We start from the raw sequence: 13759 nt of genomic DNA, 5'->3' as shown, positions 1-13759 counted from the left end.
TCAAGTCACATTAAGCCAAAATAGCACATTTGGACTACGTATGTCATACATTTTCCTTCCTTGGAAGCATTTAATAAACTTCTCTGGATTTCAGTTGTTGCACATCAGTACTTTAAGGGTCTTGAGACTGCACTTTTGAGACATGAATTATTGGCATGGCATGTCGAAGTGTCACTTCGGTGACGAGTGTGTGAAAATTTGACCCATAAATTATACTCTAACATTACGCAAGTTTGTTGCAGTGCAAACTAATACCTCCGGAGATGTTACATTACATTAGTACATTGTATATTCACCAAGTGCTCTAGACAATTTTTTTAAATAGATTATGGTTATCGTATTAAATCGAGAACAATTACTTTGCCAGTGTCAACCTAACCACTCTCACCCGTACATAATCAAATATTAAATGACTGTAGCAGATCAGAACATTTAATCAGTGGGAACCAATATATGCTGGTTTACTTATATGGAAATGATCCTCACACAAGAACACACTTTAAGTCACAACTATCTACGAGAGAGCTGCAAACACATTTTAAGAAACCTCTCAGTTTTTATAAGGTCCAGAAACAATTTTCCAGAGTTGTTATAGATTTATTTATACAATGTGATACTACATATCATTGGTAGCTCATTTTTCACAAATCCCAAAAGAATGTGCCACTTGAAGCAACTTTGTAACTGTAGTAAGAGCTTACTGTATCAAGATGTCACAAGCACCATGCCACAATGTTTTTGTGGCCTCTCTAATTACTTTATTTCTGTTTTTTCTTGCAAATGGTTAAATTTATGAAGAATAAAAACGTGATGAGCATAAAATAATGTAATCAATAATTTACTCAAGATGACTACCAGAAACTAATATCCTATTATATGGGGAATTTGCAGGTAATCTGAACATTTTTCCCCAACTTTGGGGAATGTCACCTAGATTATTGGGCAGTTTGTAAATTGACATAGTCAACACTGCAAGTGCTCTTAACAAGCCTGCACACAGTTAATATTTAATGACAATATTTTTCACACCTTTAAAATATTAAAGAGACCCTGACACCATCAATACTATTGCCAGTGGCCAACGCGATTTTACAAGGTTGTAGGTGCTTGACATTGTTCGATTCTGGGGCAATGTATATTGATACAGAAATAGAAGTAATAAACTTCAAACTGCCATAACATCTTTAGTAGAGCATTTATTCAGATTACCGGTTTTGGCAAAGTACATTGCCATAATCTGAATAAATGCTCTGCATACATGATCGTGACATTTTGAAGTTTGTTACTTAGATTTCTTAACCTTCCAAAATGATGAAAATATAACACTGAAAATAAAGCGTGCACTGCAATTACTTTAACTGTAACTGGTAAACAGCAGCGAACAACAAAAATGGGGCAATACGCCTTAGAATGCTAGAAAACGAGCTACTTGTTGTATGTTAATTTACTGACTAAAATCTTAACCACGGAAACAAGATGCCATACCATTTTCACACAAGTCTATCTTGTGACAAATTATTAATGTTGATACAATGTAAAATAGGAAGCAAAATTCGTCAATGGGAAGGCAATCGCAATTCACTAGAGTATGTGTAACAGAAATTACCAAAAATGTTTTCGAAACCTGTGATGTAATTGTATATGCAGTATAATGCTATATTCAGATGATTAACATAATGTGATGAGGCTGATATTTATTTCGCAACCATCACAGAAGCAGTAAATGGCAAGACCTGCAACTGTTTTGCCACCATAAGGTTACGATTTTGCTAGTGCTGCCAGAAGTGGAGAAAAATCAGCAGTACGTGAAAGATATCCTTCCATCTCAGATAGCTGCCAATGTCAAGATGCCACTAGACGTGAAGTATTACAAAATGTTTGCGTCCACAAGCAAGTAACTTTCGTAAACACTTGCTGATGTGTGTACATTAGAACAAAAATTTAAGCTTACTTCTTCAAGTCTTTAGGGTAAGTTTATTTCAGAAACTTATGCAAGAAACTGTTCCCACCAACTTGCGAACTTTTTGAAGTTAATGAGACTAGCGCACATGGGGGAGGGCAAAGGAGGGGAGGGGGGGGGGGGAGGTTTTAGAGATCGTGGTTCATAATATTCCAGCCAATTCTGTGATTTTAAGGATAATGAGCCATACACAGCATGAAGTTCGACGTAATGCCTCAAACTTGATTTCAGGGTTACGATGTTAGAGTGCTTGCAAGACGGGCAAATAAACCCCAACTACTCAGTGAGGAAGGCGGACCTGTTGTATACAATAAAGGAAAACAAACCGTGAAAGTGTACATCGTGGGTAAAATCTCCAAGAGCAGAGGCCACAAAGTAGTGCGTTTACTGCCCTACAACTGCGATCTAAATCCAGTAGAAGCGGCATAGTCCAAAATAAAACAATTTCAGGGAGAACAATGTCATTAATGACATTTCAAAGGAAAGACTGCAGAATCTTGACAATGCTGCTTTCCTTTCAGTTACTGGACAGGACAGCAAGCATACTGTAGGAATGTGCAGTAACTGGAGCAAGAGTATCGGACACAAAAAAAGAATAATGGAAATGGCCATCAAAGTTGTTATTAACATGCCCTCCAGTGAAGATGATCATGACAATATTGAATCAAACACAAATGACAATTACACAAATGACAGTTTACAGAACATCATTTTGACAGTTCTACCAGGTACAATTAATTACACTTTGTGAACATTACAGCTGTGCTGCATTTAAAAAATGCAATTTTCAAAAAGATTCCTAAAATCAGCTTTTGTCTTTAGATTCATAGTGTCTTAAGTTGCACATTTATCTACTTTCATTTTTCATCGTTTTCAAATCAAATTATACATAAGAAGCACGTAGAACTCTTAATGTGAATATGCCAACAAATCAAATGATTTCTGATCCGATGGAGGTGTCACTTTAACAGGAAACGCTTCCACCACTGCTGCAAGCAGCTAACACTGCGTTCCCCTCACTGCTCCTCTCTCCTCTCCCCTTCATAGACTCAATGTGAGGTCACAGCCTTTCCTGACAGCCACCTCACCAGTCTTCTACTTTACTAAAGAAACATTATGTTTCCAAATTACAGAAGAAAACGATGTCTTATAGAATGCTCAACTGATCACTGTAAAGTGATAAATATGCCTACTGCATATTCCTTTTAATAAAACTTTTCTGTTAAAAGACTACTACAAAAATGGAATCAGAAGTGTTATGCTCAAAGACGAACTGATAAGATGAAGAGTGCATATTAGCTCTGTATGGCTGGTTCGTGAAGCTCCGCCAACACCTGAATGGCGAATAATGTCAAACCATCAGCACTCAACTCCATACACCCAGCGTGCATTGAGAATATTTTTGGGACCATCAATATTGCTTGTCAATATTTCTGGTATTTATAATAAGTCAATATATGCCCTAAGGAGGTCAGTATAATGACAGATTCATATTACTGAAAGTTTGAGGCCCCTTTGTCTTACATGTAACGCGAAGCAATGGCGGCAATGGCCGTTTTGAGGTATGATGGGAAACCGAGATGCTCTGTAGTCAACTAATTTTAAGTGACTGAACTGTTAACATAACCACAACCTCATGATATGCAATGTATCTGAGGAGACTGCAGTCAACAACTTGTGGCAGAACTATTCGTCACGTTTGTTTTGTTCACAGTGATTAAAGTTAACCTTTGATAGCAAACAAGAGAAATTAGTGCCAAAAGCAAACAGATTTCTCGCTTTCATTGGTTATGTGGAACTATCCTCATACTTGTTTCAGGATCTGACACGTGACACATAGATAACACAGACACAGCACAAAAATACTGTAAACTCTTAAACAGTATGGAAACTTCTTTGTGTACGTTACTAAAATTGATAGCTGCATGCAGCTGCTCTGTTCGTAAGAGGGTAGACACCACTTAGAGTCACTGGAACTTTCCAAAGTGGATGAGCAGCTGGAAGTGGTAACAAGTTCCATAACACTATCTTCGAGAAGACCATTATTCCATTCTTTGTCAATTACTCACTTCGTATGGATCACAACATCCCACCAGTCCATCTCATTGACATTCTCTAGACCCAGAATAATCAGTTTCTCCCACAGTAATTTTTATTTTATTTTGTGAGCTCCATATCCTTTCACTTGCACCGAAGTAAGATCAATAACGTTAAAGTGGCAATGACAAGATGGTAGTTTTATGACTGTTCATGTTTGTAAGCTACTTTCTCGATGAAAGTGGTTGGAAACTGACTTGTGAAGTGACGTGTTCCAATAACTACTTTTATCAATGAATTATCCGCAGCAACTCTGTGACCACTATATAATGTCTTCCTTTCAAGAGGGCATAGTCCAAGTCTTATCCTTCAAAACTGAATGGCATGAAGCATTGTCTATAATACTTACTCACAGATTTTCTGAACTTGGTAACAACGTATTTTCGAACCAATTTAAAACCTAATTGTGAAACATTTCCTCATGGTACTCTTCTGGATCTCAAAAATAGTTGACACCCAGAAATAAACCTGTGGTGGGTACCAGCAAGCAAAAGAATAATTCTACCACCTTTTCCAGTAGGGAGTGCTATACCTTCTATGTCGTCACTCCAACATTTTGTTAACAGTACTAACTGCATTCACCCCTATTTCATCAACCCAAACAATGTCCTCTAAATTAATATCTTTCATTCTGTGCAAGGATCTGCATCGCCCTGTGGGTATCCTCTCATTCCGTCAACATTTTACGGCCTGAAATATTTTTATATTTAATGCCGAGACTCTGCAGAAGCAGTCTGAACGTCAATCTGCTGCCTTCAAAAGTACAATTTCACGCTGTGTTGAAGCTTATCTAATGTACGGCAATCTCTCTTATGATGATTATTGTATGGTGACACCAGACTGCATCTTGTTCGAAAGCATCTAGATTTGCTACGCGTTTCTGCATAGTTTTTTTCTTGGCCAGCATATGAAGACAAGAGTCCTGATGAATTCTTCTCGGGTTATCAGCCGAGTAGTGGTGCCGTCTTGTTACAACGTTTCAATGAGTTCCGTACCCCCCATCTTTGCCAGAAGATGATGAGTACAAAACTCATTGAAACGTTGCAACAAGACAATGGCATAACTTGGTTGATAACCGGAGAAGAATTCATCAGTGGAATACGCCGAGAAATACTGCAATCACACGACGTGAGTCCTGCTTTGCTTATTTCAGTCTCTTATTTCTCTTTACTGATACAAAGTACAGTCAGTTCACTAACTGTAACTACGGCTGCTGCATGCGACTGCTTTGGAAACCGCTAAGAGAGGGCCCCCATTTTCTGCCTGCCTCTCAAGGTATTCCAGCACACTGCACACGAGTTATCGTGATTCTCCTATAGAGGCAATTCCTTGCCCAGCTTTCTTTTCTTATGTGTTTGCATCCCGAATCCCGAGTCTGCTTCTTTTCTTTCGGATTCCATCAGATATGACAAACCGCAAAAAAAAAACCACATGCACAATGACATTAACGAAATCCGCGCATTTTGTACACAGCTGAGCATTTGGTGTTGCAGTTTGGCAATGGCTAATGGTTTGCGAGTGACATCGAGCACTCATTGGAGAAAACCAGCTTCAGACCATAAACTACAAACTAATTTAAAACTGACTATAGTGTAGGAATTTATACAGACATGATCAACAAATATCTGTTTCACTTCAGCTATAAAGTCTGTACAAATATCCCCTCATTGTGGAATGCAATGTATATTACCACTTAAGAAGACATAATGCAGTTTATGAGAGATCAAGGGAATTTACAGTTCTTGTTTGCCATGAGGCTGTGTGACTTACTATTTGAAAAACAATTTTCCTATCCTACAAGGACACTTCTTATTCAACCTAATAAGTAAATTTACCTTTGCGATAAGATCCCTTGCATCATTTGAAATGAAAAGTGGCAATGAATACTGGGCTCTGCTTATTTTGCGGTATGTGTCATCGTAGGTAGAGGATTCAAATGGTGGTTTGCCGACCAAACACTCGTAGCAAAGTACTCCAAGACTCCACAAGTCAACATTTTCATCATGAGGCTGACCTTTGACCATTTCAGGAGAAAGATAATCCAGTGTTCCACATAAAGTAGTCCTCCTGAAAGCGAATAAGTTAGCAAATCACAGTTCATACAAATTCTTGCAGAGAATCATACTGAAAGTGAAAGTACATTTAAAAGTGATCAATTCTGTCAATTTTATGTTGGTCTGAACTGTAAATGATGCTTTTGTTGAGCGAAGAACCTATTGCTTTGGCCTTCCGCAATTTTATCAGTGAATATTAGAATCTAGAGGATTTGAATTAAGAGCTTAAGAATACCATTAACTAGGCAAGCCTTAGTACGATTAAAATACCTCTTTAGTTGATGTCTCTTGACTGCCTTTTAGATAAAGATCGGTGAAAAAGAGAGAAACCTACTGTTTCCCAGTGCAGTTGGCAATATCAAACAACCCACTGACAGGCCTTGATATCCCATTCATTAATTCATGGTTGTTTTGCACAAGTAAGCTGCTGCACAATACACCAACACCGCAAGTTAGATGACAGTGTTAACAGTAGAAATTTTGTGAGAGATCAGATTGCAGAAACTCCACTGCAATGGATGTGTGTTGAGTAATGAGCAAATTTATGAATCAAATTATACATTCTATTTTCTAGTAAGTGCTGCCTCAAGAAATTTTCTGACATCTAACATGGGGGACCTTAGAGACTGCTCTCCCCACTTCAATTTTCTTCATACTTATGGAACTAATTTCCAAACAAGCAGTACAAAGCAGCTCCCAAAAACTTTAAAGAAGGCCTCTGAAGTTTTCCGAGTGCTCTTAAGTACCACACATATCTGCATTACTATCATAAATCAACATTAACAGAGTGCAGAGCATGAAGTCATTGAGTGTCACTAACAGTATTTTATTTTTAATTTTATCCAGATTCCATAGTTCTTAAGAAAAGTAAATTTTAGTTGAATGTCTAATAATAATTTCAATAAAAATAATATCTTTACATTTCTTATTACTAATCACATGACAATAAATTAAAATTCGTTATAGAGATATGAAACAATGTTAAATGAAAAAATTTCATGCATCAACAATACTGTCAGTACCTATACATAAAGTATTTTAATTTTATTTTGTATACAGATTTCTGAAACCAAATTTAAATTTACTGTGAATATTAAACACACAAAAATGGAAGTAATGGTAGATGTTATTTTTACTTAACAGCTATGATTCAATATTTGTTAATACCGATTTAATAGCTATAGAATTTCAATAAAAGGAAGAGTTAAAACGAGTGAAATTTGAACCAGTGTCTTTGCGGTTACAAGACGTGCTGTGCAGTCAGCTGAGAGCGATAAGATCAATCATTTTGAAATATTTTTACTTACCAGAGCTTCAAATTCAGAATTGTATAATCTTCAAATGCAAGTTTTTCAAGCAGGATCCTGAGAATTTCAGTTTACTGCTTTAAGAAATGTGTGTCCAGGAACTGACTTTCAAAGCCATTCAGTATGAAGAAAACCAAAGATGACAGAGCAGTCCTTTAGGTTCCCTTGTAAGAGCTATGTTCGATGGTAAGTGTCAAGATGTATGCAGACAGTTCACGTACTTCCACCATTTTGTACACTGTATGAAAGCACCACCCATCTGCCATAATATGGCATATTTATTTGTGTATGCACATGTGTGTGTGTGTGTGTGTGTGTGCGAATATTACAGACCAACTTGCAGCAATGACAGTACACAAGAGGTCATGATACGCTGTAACTTTGTTACATGTTAAGCATATTTGCAGTTATGCAATTTTCACCTTCTTGTAATCATTGTATCATGACATGGGAATAAGAATGTATTTACAGAATAAAATATGTTAATTGTAATTCTGTAAGATGAAGGCACAATGTCATCGTCATGTAATGAAATTTAATTTTACTGGTTCATATTCAGCACAAAATGGAGCACCTTTATTTGTACAAAACAGCCTTTAGATAGTAGTTCATGCTCTTTTCAATAATGAGAATATAAATTTGCTTTTTATGAAATCTTACATATTTGTAAATCTATTGTCAAAAGAAATTATATTATGAAATTTATCCCAAAAACATTTTCTGCTTCACAAAACAATTTGCTTAAGATCTACTATTCTTTCTTGCCGAATATGTTGTCATATTTAAGCCAGTTTGAACACCCTTGTTTTCATTGTACATTATAAAAAACTAATTGTAACAATACAAAAATAAGTCATGAATTTATATAAGGGACAATATTAGGCCAAAGAGGGGGTTGCAAAGCCATTAGTTGAAGGAAGTGTCAGTCAGTGCAGTTGCTAATATTAAGTTGGCAGTTGGAAGGATAAACAGTTAAAAGAAGAATTTGCGTAACCTGGATGTTTAAATTTAATTTTAAAAACTATAAAATCTGTCCAACATACGTGTTATAACAAATGCAAACTCCAAAACTTTTGCTGTGAAACAAAATGAAGACCTATCATATTCAACCACTGTCAGCAGCATCAACTTCTCGAAGTTATGTATTTATGAACTGTTACATTTCCCACTTCAGAACACTTGCAATATCTCATTTAATCACTTGAGAATTATGAAATTTGGAAAGGCACATGCTCTTGTGTGTAAATTAGGACTTCAACAGGAACAGATATACTGTCATTTTAAAAACATATTTATGCCTTATGCCCATTTTGCGGCAGGTAATTTGTCAACCTGACAAATTTTTGTTTATCATTTTTATCTTATAGTTTCCAAATTTTATAACTACTTTGTTGTGAAGCCAACATTCTGGATGATTAACATGCCCATGTAACATTAGACATCATGGCCTTGCAAAGGGCTGAAAGCAAAGAGAAACTACAGCAGTTATGAAACTTCCTGGCAGATTAAAACTGTGTGCTGGACCGAGACTAACTTGGGACCTTTGCCTTTCGCAGGCAAGTGCTCTACCATCTGAGCTACCGAAGCACGACTCATGCCCAGTACTTAGCTTTACTTCTGCCAGTATCTCGTCTCCTACCATCCAAACCTTACAGAAGCTCTCCTGCAAAACTTGCAGGACTACAGCAGTTATATTTACTGAGGACATGCAGCTCTGGTTCATGGCTTAATGATGGCATCCTATTGCATTAAATATTCTGGAGCTCTACCTCCAGTGTTTTTTTTAAGGGCGCAAAACTTCTTTGGTCTTTAGCGCCGGTCTGTGGCTTAGGAAAAGGCAAAAGAACCAAACTGTAAATCAGCAGCCATGGGAGTGCAAAAAGTGGGTAAACTAAAAAACAGAAGGGAAGCTTAGAAAACCACTATAGAAGGAAGGGTTGTTTGTCCACAAAAAGAACTTCAAATGACTGACATCATCTCACTGATACTAATAAACTCGAGAACGCGATCGGCTGAGCGCGTGTCATCTGCTAAAATGGAAGATATATCAGGCGACAGCTGTAGATGGGCACATAACAGAGTAAAATAGGCGCACTGAAGTAAAAGGTGTCCCACCGTCCACAGTTGAGAGCAGTTGGGACAAAGCAGGGGAGGACCACCACTTAAAAGATGTCAATGGCTAAAAAGACAGTGCTCTATCCGGAGTCTAGTTAAAATTACCTCCTCCCGATGACGAGTTCGGGAGGAAGAGGTCCAAGCATAAGGAAGAACTTTCCTGTCCCAGAATTTATTATTGGGAAGTGTAGACCAATGTGTGTGCCATGAAAGAGCAACACGATGACATAAAACACTCTGTAGATCAGCGAAGGGAACCATGCAAACAGCAGGCTGAAGAAGAGAGACTGCAACCTTAGCCGCTATATCTGCCGCCTCGTTTCCACGGATACCAATGTGTGGCATTCCTCTGGATCCCAGGACAGAGACGCCCCCCAAGTGGAGCAAGTGGAGGCAGTCCTGAATCCGGTGGACCAGAAGGTAGAGAGCTTAGAGACTGAGGAGAGAGCTGAGCGAATCTGAGCATATAATATACTGTATCTGCGGATGGCGACGGATGTATTGGACAGCCTGGAGAACAGCGTAAAGCTCCACAATAAAAACCAAACACAGGTCGGGAAGCCGAAATCTATTAGGGGTGTCGCGAACAATACAGGCACTCCCTACACCAAATGATGTTTTTGACCCGTCAGAGTAAATAAATGTGGCACCTTTCATTTGTGCGTGTAGAGCAGCAAATGTCCGATGATAAATGAGAGAGGGGGTACAATTCTAGGAAAACTGACCAAGGTCATGGAACAGGCAGGTCGGGAGAGGGGGGGAGGGGGGGGGGGAGAGCCAAGGCCATGCTGTACCAAGTTGTCGAGAAAGTTTTAGGGAAGTGGAAGGAAAGAGAACTTAGCAATTGACGGAAGCAGACTCCTGGTGGTAGTACAGAGGAAGAGCGCCCTGCATACCCTAAATATAAGGAGTCGTCGAAAAAAATGTCATGGGCTGGATTAGCAGGCATGAAAGACGGATGGCTAGCACAACGACTCAGAAGGACAGCTTGTCGATTTGACAGCAGAGGTTCAGCAGTCTCAGCATAAAAGTTTTCCCACAGAGCTGGTGAAAAAGCTCCAGGTGCTAAACGCAATCCACGGTGGTGGACAGAGTCGAGACACCGAAGAATAGACGGCCAAGTAGAGGAGTAAACTATTCTTCCATAGTCCAATTTTGAGCACACTAAAGCGTGATAGAGGCGGTGAAGGACCACTCGGTCCGCTCCGCAAGAGATACCATTCAGGACACGGAAGGGGTCGACAGATGACAGACAGCGAGCCGAAAGGTAGGAAACGTAGGAGGGCCAGCGCAGTTTTCTGTCAAACATAAGACCCAAGAAATTGGGGACGTCTGCTAATGGAATGTTGACAAGGCCTAGATGTAGGGAAGGCGAAAGAAACTCCGTATGATGCCAAAAATTGACACAAACTGTCGTACTAGGAGAAAAGGGGAAGCCGGTTTCGATGCTCCAAGAGCAGAGGCGATCGAGACAGCCTTGAGGACATCATTCAAGAAGGCTGGTCCATTGAGAGCTGTAGTAGATCGCAAAATCGTCCACAAAGAAGGAGCCAGAGACTTCAGGAAGGAGACAATCCATAATTGGATTTATGGCAATGGCAAACAGTACAACACTCAGCACAGAGCCCTGAGGTACCCTGTTTTCTTGGGAGAAAGTACGGGAGATAGTAGTGTTCACCCACACTTTAAATGTGCACTCTGCCATAAATTCACGAATAAAATGGGGCAGCCGACATCGAAAGCCCCAAGAGAACAGTGTGCAGAGGACGCCTGTCCTCAAACAGGTATTGTATGCTCTCTCCAGATCAAAAGTACTGCTACTGTTTGGCATTTCCTGAGAAAATTGTTTATGATGTAAGTGGAGAGAGCGACAAGATGGTCAACCGCAGAACGATGCTTTTGGAAACCGCATTGCGCAGGTGTTAAAGGGCTTCAGGACTCCAGCCACCAGGCAGAACGGCAATTCACCATATGCTCCAAAACCTTACATACACTACTCGTGAAAGAAATGGGGCGATAGCTGGAGGGAAGATGTTTGTCCTTTCCAGGTTTCGGAACAGGAACGATGTTAGCTTCCCGCCAACTTCTGGGAAAAGTACTGTCGGTCCAAATTTGATTATAAAGGTGAAGTAGATAGTGCAGACCATGGTATGATAAATGCAGCAACATTTGGATGTTGATACCAGACGGTCCTGGGGCAGAAGAGCAAGAAGAAGAGAGTGCATGTTACAAGTTCCCACATGGAGAAAACTATTGTAGCTTTTGCTATTGTGAGAGGAGAAAGCAAGAGGTCGCACTTCAGATGCACGTTTCTTTGGGAGAAAGGCTGGCGGGTAGTTTGGAAAGCGCAAAATCTCAGCAAAGTGTTGACCCAATGAATTAGAAATTGCTACTGGGGCCAATGAGGTATCATGTGCCATAGTGAGCCATGAGATTGGGGAGAAGCTAGGCACACCAGATAACCATTGAATTCAACTCTAAACTTTGGAGGAGGGAGTGAAGGTGTTAAAAGAGCTAGTAAAGAAGTCCCAGCTTGCCTTCTTGCTATCACAGATAATGCGATGGCATCGCACACATAACTGCTTATAGTGAACACAGTTGACTAAAGTGGGATGGTGGTGGAAAACACGAAGAGCACATCGCCGCTGACATCTTGCGTCACGGCACACCTCGTTCCACCAAGGAACTTGGGGGGTGCAGGGGCAATTCGAAGGTCCGAGGTATTTAACATTCAGTGGTTGTAAGAATAACTTCTTTAATGAGTGACCTGATCATCGACGCTATGAAAGCGACGGTCACCGAATGTCGCTAGAGACTAAAAGTGTACAATCAGCTTGGGCAAACTTCCAGCAGCGTCTTGGGCACATAGATGGCAGTTGTGGCTGCAATCTAAGGACACTTGGAAAATGGTCACTCAAGTGTGTATCAGCAAGAGCTAACCATTCAAAGCACTGAGCTAGCTGAACAGTACCGATCGATCTCTCCGTTCAGGCCTGCAGCATGGGACTGTTCAGGATGACATTTTTATGAGAAGCAGCAAAACTAACTGGTGTTCTCGGGGTCTGAGCTTAGTATGTTAGAGAGCCCTTAATTGGGGATACAGATTAGAGAATTGAAACTGGGAAGTGGGTAGGTTGAAGTTAGATATAGTGGGAATTTATGAAGTGCAGTGGCAGGAAGAATGGGATTTCTGGTCATGTTGGTATAGGTTATGAACATAAAATCAAATACAGGTAATGCAGGAAGTGGTCTAATAATGAATGCGAAAATAAGAATGCTTGGAAGCTACTATAAATATCATGACTAATATATAATGGCCAAGATAGGTACAAAGCTAACATCTAATACAGCAGCACAGGTTAATCATCCAAGTACGTCTTCAAATGAAAAAATAATAATGCATGTTACTCTATGTAAAAAGATTATTTAGATAGGTGCAGGAGACAGTAATTTAATTGTTATGGGAAACTAAAATTTGATAGCATGAAAAGGATGAGAAAGGAAAGTAGTATGAGAACATGGACTGGGGGATACGAATGAAAGGGGAAGTCAACTGGTAGACTTATGCACAAAGAATAATTTAATCATAGTTAACACCTGGTTGAAGAATCATTGAGGAAGGCTCCATCCTTTCACGTTGATTATACAGTTGTCAAACAGAGTACAAAATAAAAAGGGGGAGGGGGGGGGAGGGAGGGGAGAGGTTCTTTAGAGCTTCGGAAACAGCACTAGACAACAATTGATCACCACACGGGGAAAGACTGCAGGAGACGATGAATTGGTAACTTTGGGAGATGAAATAGCGAAGGCAGCAGATGACGAATAGGTAAAAAATACAAAGTCCAGTGAAATTCTTGCTTAACGCACGAGACAATAAACCCAAATCAAAAACTGCAACAAATGAAGCAAGAAAAAGGGTCTACACACTTCTAAAAATTGACTGACAGGAACTGTAAACTGGTGAAGCAAATATGGCTAGATGAGAAATGCGTGGCTATAGAACCATGCAAGACTATTCAAAGGCCTATAAGAAAGTAAAGGGGGCCTTTGGATAAACCGAAGTACCTTATAAAGAACTGGTTTGATGTCAGGAGAAGAGCGCGTTTTGAACTTATGACTGCCTGACTGAGGTTATCAGCACCCTTACATATATTAAAAGAAATTAAAATGGTTAAAATGTAAAAACTTGTTATCACACAATAATGAAGTCTATAAAATGAGACTTC

At 39.4% G+C, this 13759-nt stretch overlaps 1 protein-coding gene across 1 annotated transcript in view; it reads right to left on the bottom strand.

The window, feature by feature from the left end:
* The window catches only part of LOC126268220 (aurora kinase A-A-like), a 45069-nt gene that overhangs the window by 19232 nt on the left and 12078 nt on the right, over positions 1–13759 (bottom strand). Inside the window, exon 5 of the mRNA XM_049973847.1 lies at positions 5893–6124. Within this exon, the coding sequence (XP_049829804.1) occupies positions 5893–6124 (232 nt within the window). The remainder of the gene's footprint in view (positions 1–5892; positions 6125–13759) is intronic.

This window comes from Schistocerca gregaria, chromosome 4, assembly GCF_023897955.1.
Source record: "Schistocerca gregaria isolate iqSchGreg1 chromosome 4, iqSchGreg1.2, whole genome shotgun sequence".
NCBI lineage: Eukaryota > Metazoa > Arthropoda > Insecta > Orthoptera > Acrididae > Schistocerca > Schistocerca gregaria.
Note: the sequence above shows the minus strand (reverse complement) of the source record. Positions and strands in the feature narration are given on the sequence as shown.